Raw genomic sequence first — 18,650 nt, 5'->3', positions numbered from 1 at the left:
TAAAATGATATGCTTTGGAAATACCTATTATCCTACCTGATGCTGAGCCTAAGGATAACACATATTTGGCACACTCAGGTTTTAATCAAACTTTAAACATCTTATTAGCACTACAATAGCAGAGCACACTCATCTACCTACGAGCTTCCCAGACACACTTGTTTTGGATGTCACTGTCTTAAAGCTGTTTTTCATAAAACCGCCTGTGAGCTTTTAAGTTCTGCTTTCATATTTAAAAAAACCCCTCCTGGGCAACATTTAGAGTTGAGAACATATTTGTCTAGGGCTGTACAAGTAACGATGGATCTCAGAGCAAATTCCAATGAATGGAGGTCGCTCTCAGTTCTCCTCAACGTGGAAAATGGGGACATTTTAGCCCTTCATAGACCTTCCCCTCAGAGATGCCATCAAACCCAAAATTCAAATAAATTGTCTCTGTTGTTTTTATTTTACTGAGTGAAGACTCAACAGAATTAGGACTGCGGTCTTATTCCACTCTACTCTAGAATACTCGTGTCCAGGTAAAAGGAAGGCAATGAAGAAAGTCATCAGAAGACTCTTGCCATCCAACAACAGAAGTTCACCTTGTGTGTTGTTGAGCTTGATAATCTGTTCATGCTTTCCCATTGCTAACTTGACTTTTAATAACAAATATCCCCCCAAAAAAGAAGAAAAGGCGAAAAGAAAACCAGGAGCTCAGGAACACTTGCAGCTGGAGACTGAACACTGCTTTAGGACATCAGACTCCATGTTGATGAAAAGTCACGTTTCACTTCACACGGGGATGTGAAATGCATTTTCTTCAGCCGCATGCGACAGACATCTGGCTTTGATCCACAAATATCACCTAAATAACTTGTAAGCTTTGAAGTAAATGCTAGGTGCTTCCTTCTATAAGCAGACCTGTCTCATTCGGTCAGTGACGCTACTCTGCCCTCCTAGTGGACAGTAAATGTCAACAGACTTCTTTCAAGTCACATGCTCATCATGGCCTTCCTAGGGAAATTCAGACTTGGTGCTTACCTTCCCGTTAATCATGCACTCTAATGAACTAAAGGCATAAGAGCTCATTACAAAACAGAAATGCTACCAAACAATACAACGACAGCATGCAAACACTTCTGAGGGACTTCTTATCTGTTTTCTCTATATACTCATTTATACCTAGCCTACAACATCCACATCGGCCAGCAGCTCCCCAAGGGTAACCAGCGAGGCCAACAGGACAGGAGAGAAGGGCTAGAGGAACATACACCAGCAGGAAGGAGAAAACCCACATGGCCTTACAAACAGCTTGCCCCACTCCTGAACAAGGGGGGCAGTAAATGACACAAAATCTTGTAACAAAAATCTTGTTACAAAGCCTGTTGATGAAATGGCGAGAGACCAGATTCAGACTGTCTTACTGGAGGCGACATACACATTCTTTTACTTAGTTACATTTCAGTTACATCGCAGATGTATTTCTTCCGCTCAAGTCTGTCTGTTACACGCTCTAGCATACGTTAAAATGTGTGTATGTGAACTGATGACATTGACCAGCTAGTAATGAGCTCTCACCTCCCAGGATAACTGGCAGCCCACACCCACTCTAGTCTACATTTTCACAATGACTAAAACTCATGAAGAAGTCTGTAGACTTTCTTCATGTTAAATGAGCACCTTTGATTACACCAGCAGAGGTATAATCAAAATGAATGCTAGCAAGAAGCAGAAATAGCAAAGCACTGTAATACAATAAAGTGGGGTCAGTACGATGGCTCAGTGGGTAAAGGCACTCACTGCCAAGCCTGATGATCAGAGTTTGACCCCTAGACCCTGCTTGGAAAGAGCTGACTCCTATAGCTTGACCTTGACCTCACATGTCAAATAAATAAATATATATAATACAGTACAATAAAGAGAATGAGGTCATTGTTTTATATAAATATAAATTATTCTATTTAAGAAAGTGGTTCTCTTAAAGATCTGAGGAAGCTTAAAGAATTGGAGTCACAAGAACTCGATTTGGTCACCTCTTGGTTTACTCTGAAATCTGTCTTAAGACTGAGCAAATTCACTGGCTGAAAACAACCACGTGCACGCACGTAATCAGTGTGAGTCTGTCTGTGGGTCTGCATCACACAGCTTCTATGTCAGCCTTCTGAATGCTGTGACCCTTAATACAGTTCCTTAGGTTGTGGTGACCCCAACCATACATTTACTTTTGTTACAACCTCGTAACTACAGATTTGCTAATATTATGAATTGTAGTGTAAATGTCTGATAACAGGATATCTGATACCAAATCCCTGTGAAAGAGTCCATTAAGGAGTCGCTACATAGAGGTGATTCTAACATTTTCTCCTGTGGTACTCATTTCTGCTGCTTTATCTCTCTAGAAGAAAAACTTTAAACATGCTCTGTTTTTTTGGATTATAGGTTCAATATTTACTCATAGTCAAGAGTTTCTGCAGCAGAATTAATTGAGCTGCTTTTCAGAGAGAGGAGAGAAAGAGAGAGAGAGAGAGAGAGAGAGAGAGAGAGAGAGAGAGAGAGAGAGAGAGAGAGAGAATGAGAATGAATGAATGAGAGAATATGGTATCGAGGGACCCCTGCTAAAGCAGCGCCTTGCCACAGGGTTAGGGCTATGAGCAGACTCTGTGTGCCTTATTCCTGTACCGTCTGCCACTGCTGACTCCCTATCTGTGAAGAAGGAGTGATGGTTACATCCAACCTCATTTGCCCACATCTCTCTGGGTTCTTAAAAATATTGGTTTAGGACCCAAGGTGGGTGACTAACTCACTTCTCCATGTCCAATGTGAAGCAAAAGATGGGCTAATTCAGAGCATTCCCCACAGCTCAGGTGAAGGAATTCAAATCGTTTCTTCTCCCTCCAGTACTCTCTTTAGGTTATGGTTGTGTCATTCTACCCCAGGTCCTGAGAGAACAATGGTTTGGTAACAGACATCTGCAGAAGGTGTGGGTCAGCTTAAGGCTATGGAAACTACAGAAATATCACTTCTCAATCACGCGTCACCTGGAAAACTTCAAACAGCTATGGTAGTGGAAGCAAAGTGCTTGTTAGCCTCACAGGGAGTGAACAACCAAATCTGAGCATGAGCAGTGGCTCTCACTTTGTTTACCGTCTCACCTGCGACAGAGCCTTTGAGTAACTCGATCCTGTGTGCAAGGCCTGCGGCCTTCAGATTGTCACATGCGCCAAGTAACTGCGAGTCGCTCACATCAGCACCCACGTAAAATACGTCCTGTGGGGGGAAATCCGCACTTTATAAATAATCCATTAAGTATCTCAGTAAGACCTACTTGCGTCTTATAAGGGCAAAAATAAAGTTAACGGATTCTTAATTTCAAGCTAAAACAAACTTAAAGCATTCTTTTCAGTATACACACTTACCATCACAGTTGCCTAAAGAATCTGGACATTAGTACAACCTAGGTATGAGTAATTATCATAATCCTATCATATTTTCTTAAATTCTTCATAGAATTTAATGAAATAATATAGAAATTTAACAACTCTTCAAAATCTATTATAGTTATAGAAAACAAGAACTCATATAATTACAATAATCAAAAAAATAGGCTACCTGCTTATAAAAAATTGGTGACTATAATTATTAAAATAAATATATAATTGGACAACTTACTGGCCACTCTTCAGCAGCTTCCACAAGTATAGTCCCAAGGCCACACATTGGATCTAAAACCAGGGCTCCTGCCTAAACAGAAACACAAACTGGTATTACTGTGTTTGCTGTACTAGGTCTACTATAAAAGAAGCCTAAACCTGGGGAGCCATTATTTCAAGAGTTAAGATTCCTTGCTTTACTCCAGGAAAGCCTCAGGAGGATCAAGTTCTAAGGCAGGACTGCATGTGCCATGGTTCGAAGTCAGTATGGTCAGGAACAGTGAGTGAGGGGGCAAAGGTGATGGTAACATTGGGTAGGCAGCCAGGGGATGCCATGACTGTAATCTCCAGACCTTAGAGGTCTACAGCAACACACAACCCGTACTTCATGTCCTCCCAAAGCAGGGCACCTGGGACTTTACTTTTTCTGGAAATGAAATGGCCAATGAAGTGGTCACCATCTGAAGTGTTCCCATCACCATGCCATAGAGAGAATGTAGGCCAAGTTGTGCATTGCTCTGGATGGTATCATTTGGATGTCAGTCACATGACTTCCTGCAGCATCAGGCTGGTTAAACCATGTCAGTCACTTGGTACACATAGCTTCAAGGAGTCAGGACAACAAGATACTATTTATGTTTGAGGGGTAATAAAAATTTGGAGAAAAAAATTAATTACTCCCACTCTGGGAATAACATCATTTGAGATCTTGACAATTCCCTGAGGATTCTGGTTCTATTGCTGGAGGACAGGCAACTGTTACAGGTGTGACTAAAGAAGTCACATGATACTGCAGTTGGAGGGGATCACACTGGCTGCTCTGGAGCATGAACCACAAGGGGGCTGGTTAGAGACCAGGCAGGAGAGATTAGGAGTCATACTGGGAGAAATAGTTGGATTCTGGGTATATTTTAAAAGGTGGAGCTAGAAGTGAAAGAACCAGAGTTGGGGTTAATCTAAGGCCAGTGGGAAAATTCCACCACAAACCTCTGAGCACAAGGGGCCCTCCCTTCCAGGAAGAAAAAAAAGGCTGGTTTAGTTCCTGGAACAGCTGCAAGCCAAACTATCACACAAAGCTACCTGTGGCTTCCAACCCACCCCCCTTGGAAAGTCCTGAACGATACACTAAGTCGATTTGAAAGTTGTTTTGCTCCACCAGATTCGCACAGAACCCTGCCTAGTTACCATTGTTCGAATTCTGCCCCAATTGTTTGAAATTTGCCCCAATTGTGTGCAAAGTATATAATTCCATTAGAATCTGCTCAGGGTTGGCTCCCTCTTGAAGTGGGATGGCCCCAACATGTTGGAACAATAAAATTCCTCTTGCTTTTGCATAGATCACCACCTCCATGGGTCTCATTCAAGAGGTCCTGAAAGAGGTTCAGTTTGGACCTCACAGAAGGAAGGTTTGGATGTGGACTATTAAAGAAATGCAACAGAATGATCAAACCTTTTTGTCTGTTACTGGTAGGGGCGGAGGTGTGAAGGGAGATTTGAGGAGTCAGGAAACTCTTCTGACATACTCATTTTAGACACCTTGGTATCCACAATAAATGAGTCACTGCATGGATGAATTTAGAGTTCAAGGTTCAGGTTACAGATTTGAGGTTAGCAGCAGTCAATGTGAGTCAGCTGATTTAAAGCATGAGAACTGGGTGAGATTATTCAGGAAGCAAGGGAAGTTAAGAAGGGACGTCTAGCCATCAAGTCTTAGTGCCCTAAACATAGATGTTTGCAAGATGAGGCTCAGACATCTTACTGAGAGGCGGTGTATGTGGTTCAGGAGGAGAAGCAGAGTGGTTCCTAACCAACACAGGAAATCTGTCCAGGGTTCAGTGAGGTCTTCATGAAAGAGGTGGGCATGAAAGAATGGTAAGGAAGGAACCAGGGGAGCATACATCAGTCATTTCCAAGTTTGTTTTTTTTGGGGGGAGGGGAGAGGGAGGAATGACTTGGATTTATTAGAGGATTTTTGTCTTTTTTTTTTTTTTCATGTTGCAAGAGCAATGGACAGGGTGATGGCAGTCCTTGAGTATGAAAGAGGAAGCTGAATCCAGTATCCAGTTCTGGGATAGAGTAGACAATTCACCACTGAGGACACACGGCAATGCCATATGGGTGCAGATTCTTGTGGCTGACAGGCTGGGTAAGGGGAGCACACTAGTTCTGAGTCTAGTCTTCAAGTCAAATAAGACAGGAGAGCACCGAAGGTACAGAACCAGAACAAACAAACAAACAAACCAAACAACTGGTATAAGGCGGCAGAATTTTTCCTTTTTGAGAGACAGGGTCTTGTAATGTTACGAAGACTGTCCTCAAAGTCCTGGGCTCTTGTGATGCTCCTGCCTCAGCTTCCAAAGTAATTGAGACTATAGCTGGACGTTTGCGTACATGGCAAAGATCAGGATTATTGAAACAGAGACACACAGAAGGCATTCTGGATCTGAGATGGTCTAGGATGGGACTAGGCTAGAGTATTACAGGGAGAGGAGCCAATAAACCAAGAGGCAGGCTCCCCCCCTTATGGTCCTCTGGTGATCATTAAGAACCAGATGGGAATAAAGGTTTACAGTCTAACTGAAACGATAAGGAGAGAGGGCTGTACCTGACTGGCATACTCTGATAACATGTGCTTCAAGGGCAGAAGAAAGGAACCAATAACTAGTGAGGAGCAGCAGGACACCTACCCCACTTCAGGTTGAGTGGTGCTTGGATGTGGGAGAAAAACATTCATCAGTGGATGTGTCTACAGAGGAGGCAGGGTCCCCAGGGCACAGCCGGGTGTCAGGACCAGACGGTACCTGAAGGAAAGAGTGAAATATCCTTCAGGCAAGGCAATCTGTGTCCTGGTATCAAACATATGTCTACATCCAGACAAACATCCAAGTTCAGGTTTGTACGTGGTCACATAAATTTATATTTAAGCACAGACTTTGAAACCACTAAACGTATAGAAAAGAACAGATGGGAATCACATCTCTAGCCTCATACAAAAACAGATTAGGATGAAGGTTTAAAGACCACCATGGGGCCTGATGCTCAGACTCCAAAGCTCTGGTGCTCAGAGAACCCTGGGCTCCCACTGAGACTCCCAAGAGGGAGCTGGTAGGCGCTCCTTGTCTGGGTTGAGTGAACATTAGTGGAACCAGGTGGGAGCTCGTCTTCAGAGAGCTACAGGTCTAGACAGCGACCAGACAGCTGCCTTCCTTCAGGCATCTCAGGGCTGACAGGCTCTGCACACGGCTGAGACAGAGATCTGTCTGCCTCTTAGCATTTGCTCCACACACATCCACTGATCACACAATTTGACCTTAATGAGTAAACAGAAACACCTGGCTCATCTGAGGGGGAGCAAGACATCCTATTTGCCCTAGTGAGCAGAGCTGTGGACTACTGGAGGGGCCATGATATGAGGCTTCACGGAGACTCACACTTGACAGCAAAACCACCACTTTAAAGCTAGAAAAACGGACAAGTGATTAAGGGAGATCATGTTTCTGTTACTCCTGGAACTTAGAAGACCAGCTCAAATGGAGAGGTAAAATATGAAGAAACCGCGTGGGAAAGGACGAATGGCTTGGAGGATGGAGCAGCAACTCAATGCGCTCTTACTAGGAATTTCAGAGGTCAAAACCAAAGAGCTTAAAGTCACACTCTCAGACAGCTGAGGCAACTACAGTAAATAATGGAAGAGTGCTGAGCTAAGAGGAACAATGGACAGTAATTACTAGTGAATAATAACAGTTTCAGACTCAATAACAACTTTAAACACCACTGCCATAACAACTCATATGTGTGCCTTTCCTATGACGGTCACGAGTTTAACTGCTTTATTACTGCTAACTCTTCTAGTCTGGATCTGAACCTCCTGTGACCATCACAGCAGGAAGGAAGATATTCTAAGGAGGGTCTGTCTGTTCTGAGAAACTTTCTTTGGACCTTCTCTGAGAGAAAGCAAGGCCAGAGGAAGAATTTGTTTCGGAAGGATTTCATAGTCTGACAATTGTGAGATCACTGTGCAAGGGGCTGGGATGGACAATGCCTTGACCAGGATTGCTTAGTTATCTACACTGGCCCTTTATTTAAACCCAAACACTCTGTCAGGACCGCAGAGATAGACGTGTAGATGGGTAGCTCATGGGACATTTTTTGTTAGATTTTCCCCAATGTTGTCTCATCGATTAAATCTTTTTCCTTTTTCTTTTTTTCTATTCGTGATTTTTTTAATTTAAAAATTATTTTACTTCTATGTGTGAGTGCCTGAATGTACGTCTATGCTCTACCTGTATGCCTGAGGAAGCCAGAAAAGAGCTGGATGCCTAGAATTGGAGTTACAGATGGGTGTCATCCACCATGTGGGTGCTGGGAATAAACTGAATCCTGGTCCTCTTGAAGAGCAGCCATTGAGTGTAGCCACTGAGACATGTCAGCCCCGTTTGTCACTGGCCTACTGAGGACAGGTGGCTGAGCCTAGCCTATCAGGGCTGCTAACAGCCAGGCTCTGACCCTATGGGCTACTCTAACAGTACAGCATACTATTTTTATACTGCAAACAAGAAACCGAAGCAGTGTGGTTACACATCTTCTCTAAAAGTCCTTGGTCCGCGTGTGCTGGAAAACTCACCAGACATGTGGACTCATGAACCTCTGGGCGTGAGGAAACAGACTCATGCATGCACAACAAAACACCCATATACAGAGATTCTGGCAATATTCCTGAGTTTTAGGATTGAAGACAAAACTATTAGGAGCCCACCTTTAGGAAGAACTAAGAAACCCACATTCATTGATGGCGCCAGAAGATAAAGGAAGGAGAGCATTCCATGCCTCAAAGGGGAGAACTCCAAATCATGACCCCTCTGTCACCCAAGATGGGTGCACCAGGAAGCAAGGGGGATCTGAGGACGGGATGGATTCAGACAGTGTTCTAGTCAAATAAGACAGGAGAGGGCATGGCTACAAACAGACTTTAACTAAGTCACTGCGGGTGCCCTACATAGGGAAGGGAAAGAACAAGGTAAGAAGCCATCTTGGGAATCTTTGCAACTGTACCCATATGTGTTGTGAAAGTGTGCTTTAGCACAGAGCTGTGAGAGTTACCTAAGATGTGGAGACAGCAGGGGTAACTTTGAGGGATACACAGTAAGTAACTTAGTTCAGTTTAGCAGCAGGGGGCTGGGAGGGGAAGCCAGGACAGTTGCAAGTCTGATTGCAGGGAAGGGTAGAGGAAGGACGCCTCATGACCCAGAAGGGACAGCTAGGAAGATGCAGTGGGATGGGATCAGTTAGGAGTGGGTACAGCGACTACAGGAATGACCCCAAGGGAGAAGGACATCAAGTGATTAGCACATGCACTGGTCATAGCAGGGGCGGTTCACAGGTAAACAGGAAGGAACACTACAGATAGCAGACAGGAAGTGGAGGAGGAAAACAGGAAGTGATTCTGCCATGCCTCTTCCTTTATGTTTTCAATGAAAAAGACTTGGACAAAAAAGATCAAAGGCAGGCGTGAAGCTGGATGTGGTAGTAAATGTTTGAAAACAGGGAGGCTGACACAGAAGCACAGTCACAAGTTCAAGACCAGCCTTTGATCCAAAGGGTGCTCAGGACTGCCTGGGAGAAACAAAAGGCAAAACAGCAGCAACAACAACAACAACAACAACAACAACAGAAACGCTCGAACTTAAAAGTTAAAAGCACAGTGTGAAATAATTAATAAGACACAAGACACGGAGAAGTCTGAGTGGACTGGCTAACCCAGACAGAGAGGGACTTCACAGCCAAACGACAGTGTTTGCAGTACATCTCATAGAAGGAGAAATGCAACAATGCAAATACGGCAATGCAGGAAGTTCCAGAATAGCTTTGAGACAGTAACACAGGTCGCAGAGATCACACAGAACATTTCTCAATGAGAAAATACAATTTTCCCATTGTCAGTGGAACTTCCATAGCCAGATGAAGACGGTGGACATAGAGAAAGCCAACATTTTTAAAGATGAAGGCTTTACAGGCCACATTTTTGGATTATGACTCACAAGATCAGAAATAATAAAACCCAACTCCTCTTTTAGTCACAATGCTTGCAATGCAGAAAAGGAAATGCAAGAAATTAAACGAAAAACAAGTATAAGCTGCAAAAGCTCAAATGGCTGCTGCAAAATATAAAAAAACAAAGAGCAGAGAAAGGAGCAAACGGAAACAGTCAGCCAGAGACTGTGTAGTTAACACGGGAAGGGCCTCGCTGGCCTTGAGAGGGCTACAGGCATCTTCCTGACCTTAATTTCTGCAATGGATGCCATAGCCCACGCTATGGTTGACCGCAGCCCCGCTGTCTGGAGGTAAGTTCTGCTGGCTAAGGGAACTCTGCAAGAGACAAGGGAGGCATCAAATATTACTGCATGCTAAAGAACAGGATACAGAAAGAAGAATACTCTGTCTCTGAGAAGTACTTTAACAAAGCAACCCGATATGTTCTCCGAACTAGAGGATATTTTAATCTCATCATTAAATACCTTCTACATTGGGCCGTTTGCTTAATCAACCAGTGTGGTATTTAAGAATAACACTTTTTTTAGATAACTGAAATTGAAACTCTCCTATGTTCAAGTTACAGAAACATAATTACACATGAAGGAAACCTCTTACTTAGCACCTCCCTGCCTTTCTACACAGAACAGCTGGTGTCATCTAGAGGAGCAGGGCTTTGTGATCTGGATGCAATATGGGGAATTTAAAGTGTCTCCTGTAAGCTTGGTTTCTGCCGATTTGCATCTTTCTCAGAGGGCAGAACAAGGCAGAAGCATACAAATGAGTCTGCCCTCATTCTTAACTGCAGCACAGGCCCACCCTACACCCACCTTTCCTCTACATCTGACAGACTTCAAAGTAGTTAGGAGTACGGCCAAACTACCATGTATCATTTCTGCCATTCTATGTTGTTTTAGGTCAGTAGGTCAGAGGTCAGCCTTGAGAAATGCTCCTCAGAGGCTATCAGTCTACTTTATTTCTCAAGATAGGGTCTCTGGGACCAGAAGCTTGCTGACCAGCCTTGGACTGAACAAGTGCAGGCACCTGGCTGTCTCTGCCTCCCCAATGCTGGGGCTCCAAATGGAAGTCATCTGGGGTTCTGAGGATGAAGTCAGGTCCTCAGGAGGGTATAATGAGCACCTTACAGACCGAGCTGCTTCCCCAACTTCCATTTCTATCTCTCTAATGCAATGAGTAAGGGGTGTCATTTTGCAGCTACAATTTTGATAAGATAAATAGGTTATGATTTCAAGAATTTGTGCTGGGGTGTCTGGGAGTAGGTTTATTTTTAAACCAGTGAGAGGGCTGTCACACAATGCCACAGTGTTCTGCAACCTTCTAAAAACCGTTCGGTGTAACTCCGCACTGACTTCTGTTACCAGTTTCTCTCTCATCTTTGTCTGGCTTTAGATTATTGTTTATATCTTCCTCATGCCTCTTGAACTCTTCGAACTAGATGAGACACTACAACTGTGTACTGCCTGTCACAATTAGGTGGTTTTGTGTGGTAAACCCACGGGAAATGGCCTTTTAATTGAAGTTTCCAGGAAATAACAGTTCCATTATAAACAGCACTGTATTTATAGCTTTGAATTCCAGGCTGCACATTGGCATTGGATAGATCATAAAATACTTTGATCAATGAGTTTTACTCCTACAAAGTAAACTTGGCAATTATCTTGCTGCAAAACATATCAGTTTATCCTATAAATACCCATCAGGAGACCCCGAGGTGAAATGGTCCTCAGTTGAGAAGTTTACAGTCTTCTTCCAAGTGGCAGGGATTGTATAGGACCTCTGACGATTTTGACATATATGCAAATGTAAATGTCCTGATTCTCCTTAGACCTAGACACTGTAATCTGCTACGGCTATGACAAATGGACTGGTTCAAACCAGCATGGGAGAGTAAAGGGGGAAGCAGAGCTCAAACTCTAAGAACAAAAGCAATGATCTACTTGTTCGGGATTTGTTTTAAATCAGCTTCTAGTTGTTCAAAAGGAAATACAGGTTTTGGTTCTCCCCGTGTAGATAAATTTCTTTTTGCTTACACAGCATCCTCTGTCAACACAAGGAGGGGGTGGTTTGTATCATCTCAAGGCCTAGGAACAGCCCTCCCTTTGCAGGCACACCCAGGACCCGTGTGGGTTGCCTGGACTTAGGTTAACCTCTGAGAATGGCTGTGCGGAATTCTTCTGATTACACGGCTGGTGTGGGAAGTCCCATCTCATGTGTGTGACAACCATTGCCTGAGTTGAGACTCCTGGGCTGTAGAACGTGGAAGGGCGAGCTAAGCACTGCGTGCATTCACTCGCTGCTCTGCGCTTGCCTGTGGATGAAAGGTCTCTCTGCTGTGGTGGATGTAACCTCGAGCTGGACGCCAGAGGATACTTTTCTCCCTTAAGTTGCTTTTGACAAGAGGATTTTATTGCACAGACAGAAAAGTATCAAAGAAAGGAAGACAGAAATTTTGCTACCTCTGCCTGGAAGATCTTTACTTCTCTTGTCCATTGGGGAGGACTTACTTAATTCCCTCACACCTTTCTTATCTTTCATACTTTTTATTTCTCCTTGCCTCCCTCTCTTTCCTCCCCCTTCTGTCACAGTTGTGCTATGCAGTCTAGGTGGTCCTAGAATTTGCCATGTACCCAGAGTATCCTGCTGTATGTAGATGACAAGCACACATTATCACGTCTTTCAAGTCTCTTTGCCCATCTGCCACCCAATAGTTAACTCTTCCCTAATTGGCCAAGCTTTTATCATGGGCCACACTATTGCCAGAATGGATCTCCTGAACTTAATAACCATCTTACTCAGAGACATACTTGTTCACTTCAAGCTAATTGAATGGATACCTGTAGCTCTAGTAATATTCCTCCTCTTCCTGAACGGTTCCGAAAATACAAATTAAAATGTAGTCAGCAAACTCTGAATCTTAGAACTGTCACACAGGCTGGCTCATTTAACCCCAACCACAAAGCTAACTTGGTGATTTGAATAAGAACAGATCCCATAGACTCATATATACAAATGCTTGCTCCGCAGATGGCGTACTGTTTAGGAAGGATTGGGAGGTGTGGTCTTGTTGGAAGAGGTGTGTCACTGGATGAATTTTGAGGTTTCAAAGGTTACCAAACCCAATCTCTCTCTCTACCTCCTACTTGTGGCTAAGATGTGAGAGCTCTCGGCTACTGCTACTGTACTATGCCTGGTGCCAAGCTTCCCACCATGGCAGTAATGAACCCTAAGCCTCTAGAACTGTAAGCCCCCAATAAATGACTCCTTCTATAAGTTGTCTTGGCCACGGTGTCTTATCATACCAATAGATAACTAAGACAGCTATAAAGAGGTAATATTACTTTCCTGATTTTATAGCAAAGAAGAGATACCATGACCATGTTGGTGTGGGTTAGATAATGCCTTTGAGATTTTAAACTGCTCTTCAAAAGACCCAAACAGTTCTTGGCTTTAAAAAGGCAACCCTTCAGGAACTCCTACGACATTCAGATGTGGTCACTGGACATCCTGACTATCTTATGGTGTTTCCTAAGCGTCCATTCTCTTCCATGGCCAGGGTCATCATGCTCCTCTTCTGTTTGTACTCACACAAGCCATTATGTCAACTGCGAGACACCTTTGAGGCCACTTCCTTCCTTCACTGTGGTGGTGAGTGCAACTCATCACAGGATATCAGTGGTAACTTTTCATTACACTGTGTGTTCCAGTTCTGAGTCTTAATCTTCCAGTACATATGTGCTTTTAAGCTTTTAGCTTATTATCAATTGTTATTTTAAATGCTATATGCATGACTTGTGTTACTACAAGTATGGAAAATTTATGGAATAATAAAATTTAATGACTTTAAAACACATATAAATTGTATATATTTGCTGAATAAAAATTCAACAGTTTTATGTATAATTGAAAATTTAAAATATTAGTTTATTTGGCATTAGAATCTAAATATATCACTACTGCATTTTAGTACTCCTAGGGTTGAGATACTCTTTTAATAGTCAATTTCTAGACTCAGCTTTTTGGAGGAGGTAGAGAGGGGCTGGGAATGGAGTTCAGAAGCGCAACCTCTGTTGTACTGAACGTGGGTGTGAAGCCCTGGGGTTTGACCCCCAGCATCAAGGATGGGGGAGGGAGACAGAGAAAAGAAGAGGGAAGGAGTGGGACGGGGGAGGCACACGGAGAGACAGAAAGTGACTAAGACTTACTTTCTGCTATGAATTCTTGTAAAATATGCTCTAACTGTTTTACTTGGCCTTTGTTTTGGTGATCAGTAATAAACACATAGCTCAAATGCAACCATTCTGCAGCCCCTGTTCTTTCTGTCAGCAATTAGGGGATTTTTAAAAAGTCAGATGGGCAGAAGTACTGGGATTAAAGCCATCGAGAGCCCTGCAGCAGGGCAGCCTGGACACCATACAGCACACAGCAGGTGAGGCTTGGGTCTGAAGAGCTGGCTGTGAGGTAACTATGGCCCAGGGAAAGCAGCAGGCCACCAAGCCAGGTGACAATCTCACAGTGGCTGCGGTACCGAGAACCTCATCTAACTCCTGGTCCTTGGTGGTGAGAGACACAGGCAGAGCCTGTCATGTGACCAGCAATAACCAGGACATTCAGCATTCTTGGGCCTGGGCAGAGCTCTTAACCTTGTGCTGCCAGCTGCACAAGAAGAACCATTATAACCACCTAAGCGTTTTCAAAAACACATTCCCGTGTAAGGCTGGGAGAACAGGAGCACAAGGCAAATGCAGAACTGACAGAAAAGGGTACGTCACTTACTGTACTGTGTGCACAGGGTTAGACACATAGACATTTTTAAATGCCACGGCTACTCACATGCTTTCAAGAGCCTAAGTCACTACTTACACCCAACCAGCTTTCTTCCCAAAACACCTGGAAAAAGCAACTGTTGCCCACTAAGAATTCAGTAGAAATGTTTTTTAAAAAAAGGATTTGAACTTATTTAGTACTCTGCATGTGTAGAGAGACACTTGAAAAGGATTTTTAAAATGAGCAATAGCCACTCGTAATAAAACAATAACGGCTATAAAATCTGGAGAATGTTCAATATGCACTTAAATAACTATGCTTGATTTTCTTCTTAAATTCTATCACCAGGATGCCAGTAGACAAACAACCTTTGCTTACACATGGGCCTGTCCGGACTGCTGAACAGAAAAAGTGAAGCATCGATTCAAGATTTACCCTGTAATCCATGGGAGACTGTGGTCAACCTTTCTCAGCTCTAACCACACAGATCAAGACCCATCCCAAGCACAGACCTCGGCAAACTGTCTCCCCTGCTGTATCAACAGTCTGAACCACATAAACAAAAGTTCTTACTTCTACACACAAAGCCATTACCTGAGCAGAGGAATCCCCACCACAGAGTAGGCATCACTCAGGTGCATGAAGATCTGAAAGGACACAGGTGTCAGAACAGCACAAGAAAACACCACATCAAGCTATTGACAATCGGAAGCATTTGTTTTGAGTTCATATGACTTGTATTTTAATAAGAGATGCCAAGATGTCTGGAAAAACTCTATTATCTTTTGTCCTTAACCAGAGGTGGACCAAATTTCGATTCATTTTATAAAAATAAAAATCTGAGGTCTTAGATGGTGGGTGAGCTCTAGAGTACTATGTCAAAGAACTCAGATCTTTCTGCTCTGGGACTCTCTGGACTAAAGTAACTGGATAGAGTTGGGTGGCTAAGACTTCCTCAAATCTGGTCTAACCTCAAGCAAGACTTACAGCCATGTAGAGCTGCCTACTGCAGACAGCTCAGGCAAAGGAAGCTTCTGTGAGCTGCGGAGCCCTCTTCTCTACTATCTGCAGTGTCTTAGGTTTCTATGGATGTGAGAAACACCAGGACCAAATGCAATCTGGGGAGAGAGGGCTTTATTTCATTGTACAACTCTCAGGCCACTCTCCATCCCTGAGGAAAGTCAGGGCAAGAGCTCAGGGAGGAACCTGGAGGCAGGAACCCAAGTGCACACCGGGGAGGACCGCTGCTTATTGGCTTGCCCTGAAGGTTTGTTGAGCCTGCTTCCCTGTGCAGGTCAGGACCAACAGACAGAGTGGCGCTGTTACCCACAGTGAGCATTGATCATCAAGAAAAGGCCTCACAGACCCATGCCTGAACCAGCTGAGGAAGGTCTTTTCATTGAGATCTCTCTTCCCAAATAATTCCAGCTTATGTCAAGCTGAGAAAACAAAAGAAAACAAAATGCTAGCCTCAATCCTTCCTTCTGTTAGGTCCTGGACAGAGTTTAATGTGCCATCATTATTAGACCACATCAAGCTAAACTATGTGAATTTCTCTTACTTCTATAATCTGATGAGGTTTATAGACCATTCTAACATGGTGAACCAAATGGGACTTTCGCCCAAAGTGTCTTTCCCCATTCCTGCTGCTACAGTTTGAACACTGAACCCAGAGCCTCACACATGCTGGGTAAATGCTCTACCACTGAGCCACAGCCCAGTCCCTAAGGTCACGTTCAGTACTAGCATTTTCACTAGAGTCATTCTAATACAGGTAATTTTTTTTTATCAAGATTTGCATGAAATGGTAACACATTACAGCTGAGCTTTCCAATTGTATTTGGAATTTTGCATTTTAGCAAAATTACTTAATAGCATTCTATTCAGATGCTCTACTATGTTCATTGCAGTCTTTTTTTTTTTTTTTTTTTTTTTTTTTGGTTCTTTTTTTTTTTTTTTCGGAGCTGGGGACCAAACCCAGGGCCTTGTGCTTCCTAGGCAAGCGCTCTACCACTGAGCTAAATCCCCAACCCCTGCAGTCTTATTTATAATAGCCAGAAGCTGGAAAGAACCCAGATGTCCTTCAACAGAGGAATGGATACAGAAAATGTGGTACATCTACACAATGGAGTACTAATCAGCTATCAAAAACAATGAGTTCATGAAATTCTTAGGCAAATGGATGGAACTAGACAATATCATCCTGAGTGAGGTAACAATCACAAAAGAACCCACATGATATGTACTCACTGATAAGTAGATATTAGCCTAAAAGCTCAGAATACCCAAGATACAATTCATAGACCACATGAAGCTCAAGAAGAAGGAAAACCAAAGAGTGAATGCCTTAGTCCTTCTTAGAAGGGAGAACGAGATACTCAAGGGAGGAAATACAGGGACAAAGTGTGGAGCAGAAACTGAAGGAAAGGCCATCCAGGGACTGTCCCACCTGGGGATCCATCCCATATACAGACACCAAACCCAGACACTATTGAAGATGCCAAGAAGTGCAAGCTGACAGGAGCCTGATATAGCTGTCTCCTGAGAGGCTCTGCCAGAGCCTGACGAATACAGAGGTAGATGCTTGCAGCCAACCATTGGACTGAGCACAGTGCTCCTAATGGAGGAGTTAGGAGAAGAACTGAAGGAGCTGAAGGGGTTTGCAGTCCCCTAGGAAAAACAACAATATCAACCAGCCTGACCCTCCCAGAGCTCCCAGGGACTAAACCTCCATTTAGATGTAAAGAGTACACAGGGAGCGACCCATGGCTCCAGCTCCATGCGTAGCAGCAGATGGCATTGTCATGAATGGGAGGGGAGGCCCTTGGTCCTGTGAAAGCTTGATGCTCCAGTATAGGAGAATGCCAGGGCAGGGAGGTGGGAGTGGGTGGGTGGTTGGGAGAGCATCTTCATAGAAGCAGGGGGAGGGAGGATGGGCTAGGGGGGTTCTGGAGGGGAAACTGGGGAAGATAACCTTTGAAGTGTAAACAAATAAAATATCCAATAAAAATAGAGCTCTGTTAACATTTTTATATATCTTGATCTCATTTTCACATACCATACATCAGGAACTTCTTCTCTCAATATAAAAACTGAATTCCTATCAACTTTATGGGATTGAATTTAAGATTCGATTCTTCATCAGCTTGAGTCACACATTTTACTATTTGTTGCTTTGATACCAATTATGCTTTTGCACGATTACTTTAACCCAACATAGCTATTATTTAATTGCCGAGATGGTGGGTAGGCGCTAAGCTGATGGTATGTGGGGGACGACGTTGATAATACATGGAGCTAGAGGACAGAAGGAGAAAACAGAGAAGATGAAGAGGACAGACAACACAATGTCAAATAATCTGGGACCAGATATTTTGGGTAGACCATGGGATTTATGGTGGGTATTACATTTTAGAGACAAAAACATCAAATAAGAGAGTGGGGGACAAAAACCCAATTCACAAAGGGTTCTGACTTACTTGGTCAAGTCTGTCGCCATATAAAGTTGTATCACATGGAATAAACTTATTCAGAAATCATGAAAATAACCGCCTGTCTGCCAAATCAATTCAGAAAATGTTTTCCAAAGTACAGGGAAGGCTATTTTTTTTTTGTTACCCTCTATATACATTGGTTCCCAATAAAAGATAAATATAATCCCAGAAGCCCAACAAAGCCACCAGTAGCATCTCCTGAAAGCGATGTGTCGCCCTCGTGAAGAGCACAGTGTCTCTGTAACATCACTGTGGAGCTTTTCTTTGGTGGTGGCAGAGGGACTCCAGTCTGGGGAAGACACTTTCTGCACTGTTTGGCGGCAGGATCCATGCAGATATGACTTTTATGACTAAGGCTGCCATGAGAGGCATGGACAAGAGGCGATGCTGCTGTACAGAAACTGAGATAGATGTTCATTACCTCTAAGTCTGGCTTCCTCAAATCAGCTTTCCAACCAAACTGCCTCATGAGAGCCAGTCCAGCCACTCTTCCTGCCTCCTGCAAAATGAGTGAGAGGCCAGTTATAAAAAAGGTGAGAATGTAAGAAAGATGAAAACTTAAAAACACACAGAAGCTGGCAGGCTGGGGAAACCAAGTCATATCAGCAATGGCAGTTCAGTGATATTAAAATATGCCTCCAAAGATTGCCTTCGCAAGGCAATAGGGCTGAATTTTACTTTCTCCATCTTTCGAACCCTTTGGAATCTC

General features: G+C 43.4%; 1 protein-coding gene across 16 annotated transcripts in view; it reads right to left on the bottom strand.

The window, feature by feature from the left end:
* Thumpd2 (THUMP domain 2 tRNA and snRNA guanosine methyltransferase) overlaps nucleotides 1–18,650 on the bottom strand; it is a 45,412-nt gene that overhangs the window by 14,820 nt on the left and 11,942 nt on the right. For 6 of the 16 annotated variants that reach the window (XR_015621843.1, XR_015621845.1, XR_015621844.1 and 3 more), the window contains exons 4-9: nucleotides 18,363–18,440; nucleotides 15,042–15,094; nucleotides 9,911–9,998; nucleotides 6,320–6,433; nucleotides 3,652–3,723; nucleotides 3,135–3,249 (exon numbers count right to left, since the gene is read on the bottom strand). Coding sequence is in view for 7 of the 16 variants with exons in the window: in XM_087553026.1 (XP_087409152.1) it covers nucleotides 3,135–3,249; nucleotides 3,652–3,723; nucleotides 9,911–9,998; nucleotides 15,042–15,094; nucleotides 18,363–18,440 (406 nt within the window). In the remaining 9 variants the exon portion in view is untranslated. 16 annotated transcript variants of the gene reach the window in all.

The sequence above is a fragment of the Rattus norvegicus genome, chromosome 6 (genome assembly GCF_021556685.1).
Source record: "Rattus norvegicus strain SHRSP/BbbUtx chromosome 6, alternate assembly SHRSP_T2T, whole genome shotgun sequence".
Lineage (NCBI taxonomy): Eukaryota > Metazoa > Chordata > Mammalia > Rodentia > Muridae > Rattus > Rattus norvegicus.
The sequence above is the reverse complement of the archived record's forward strand: the minus strand, read 5'-3'. Positions and strand labels throughout refer to the sequence as shown.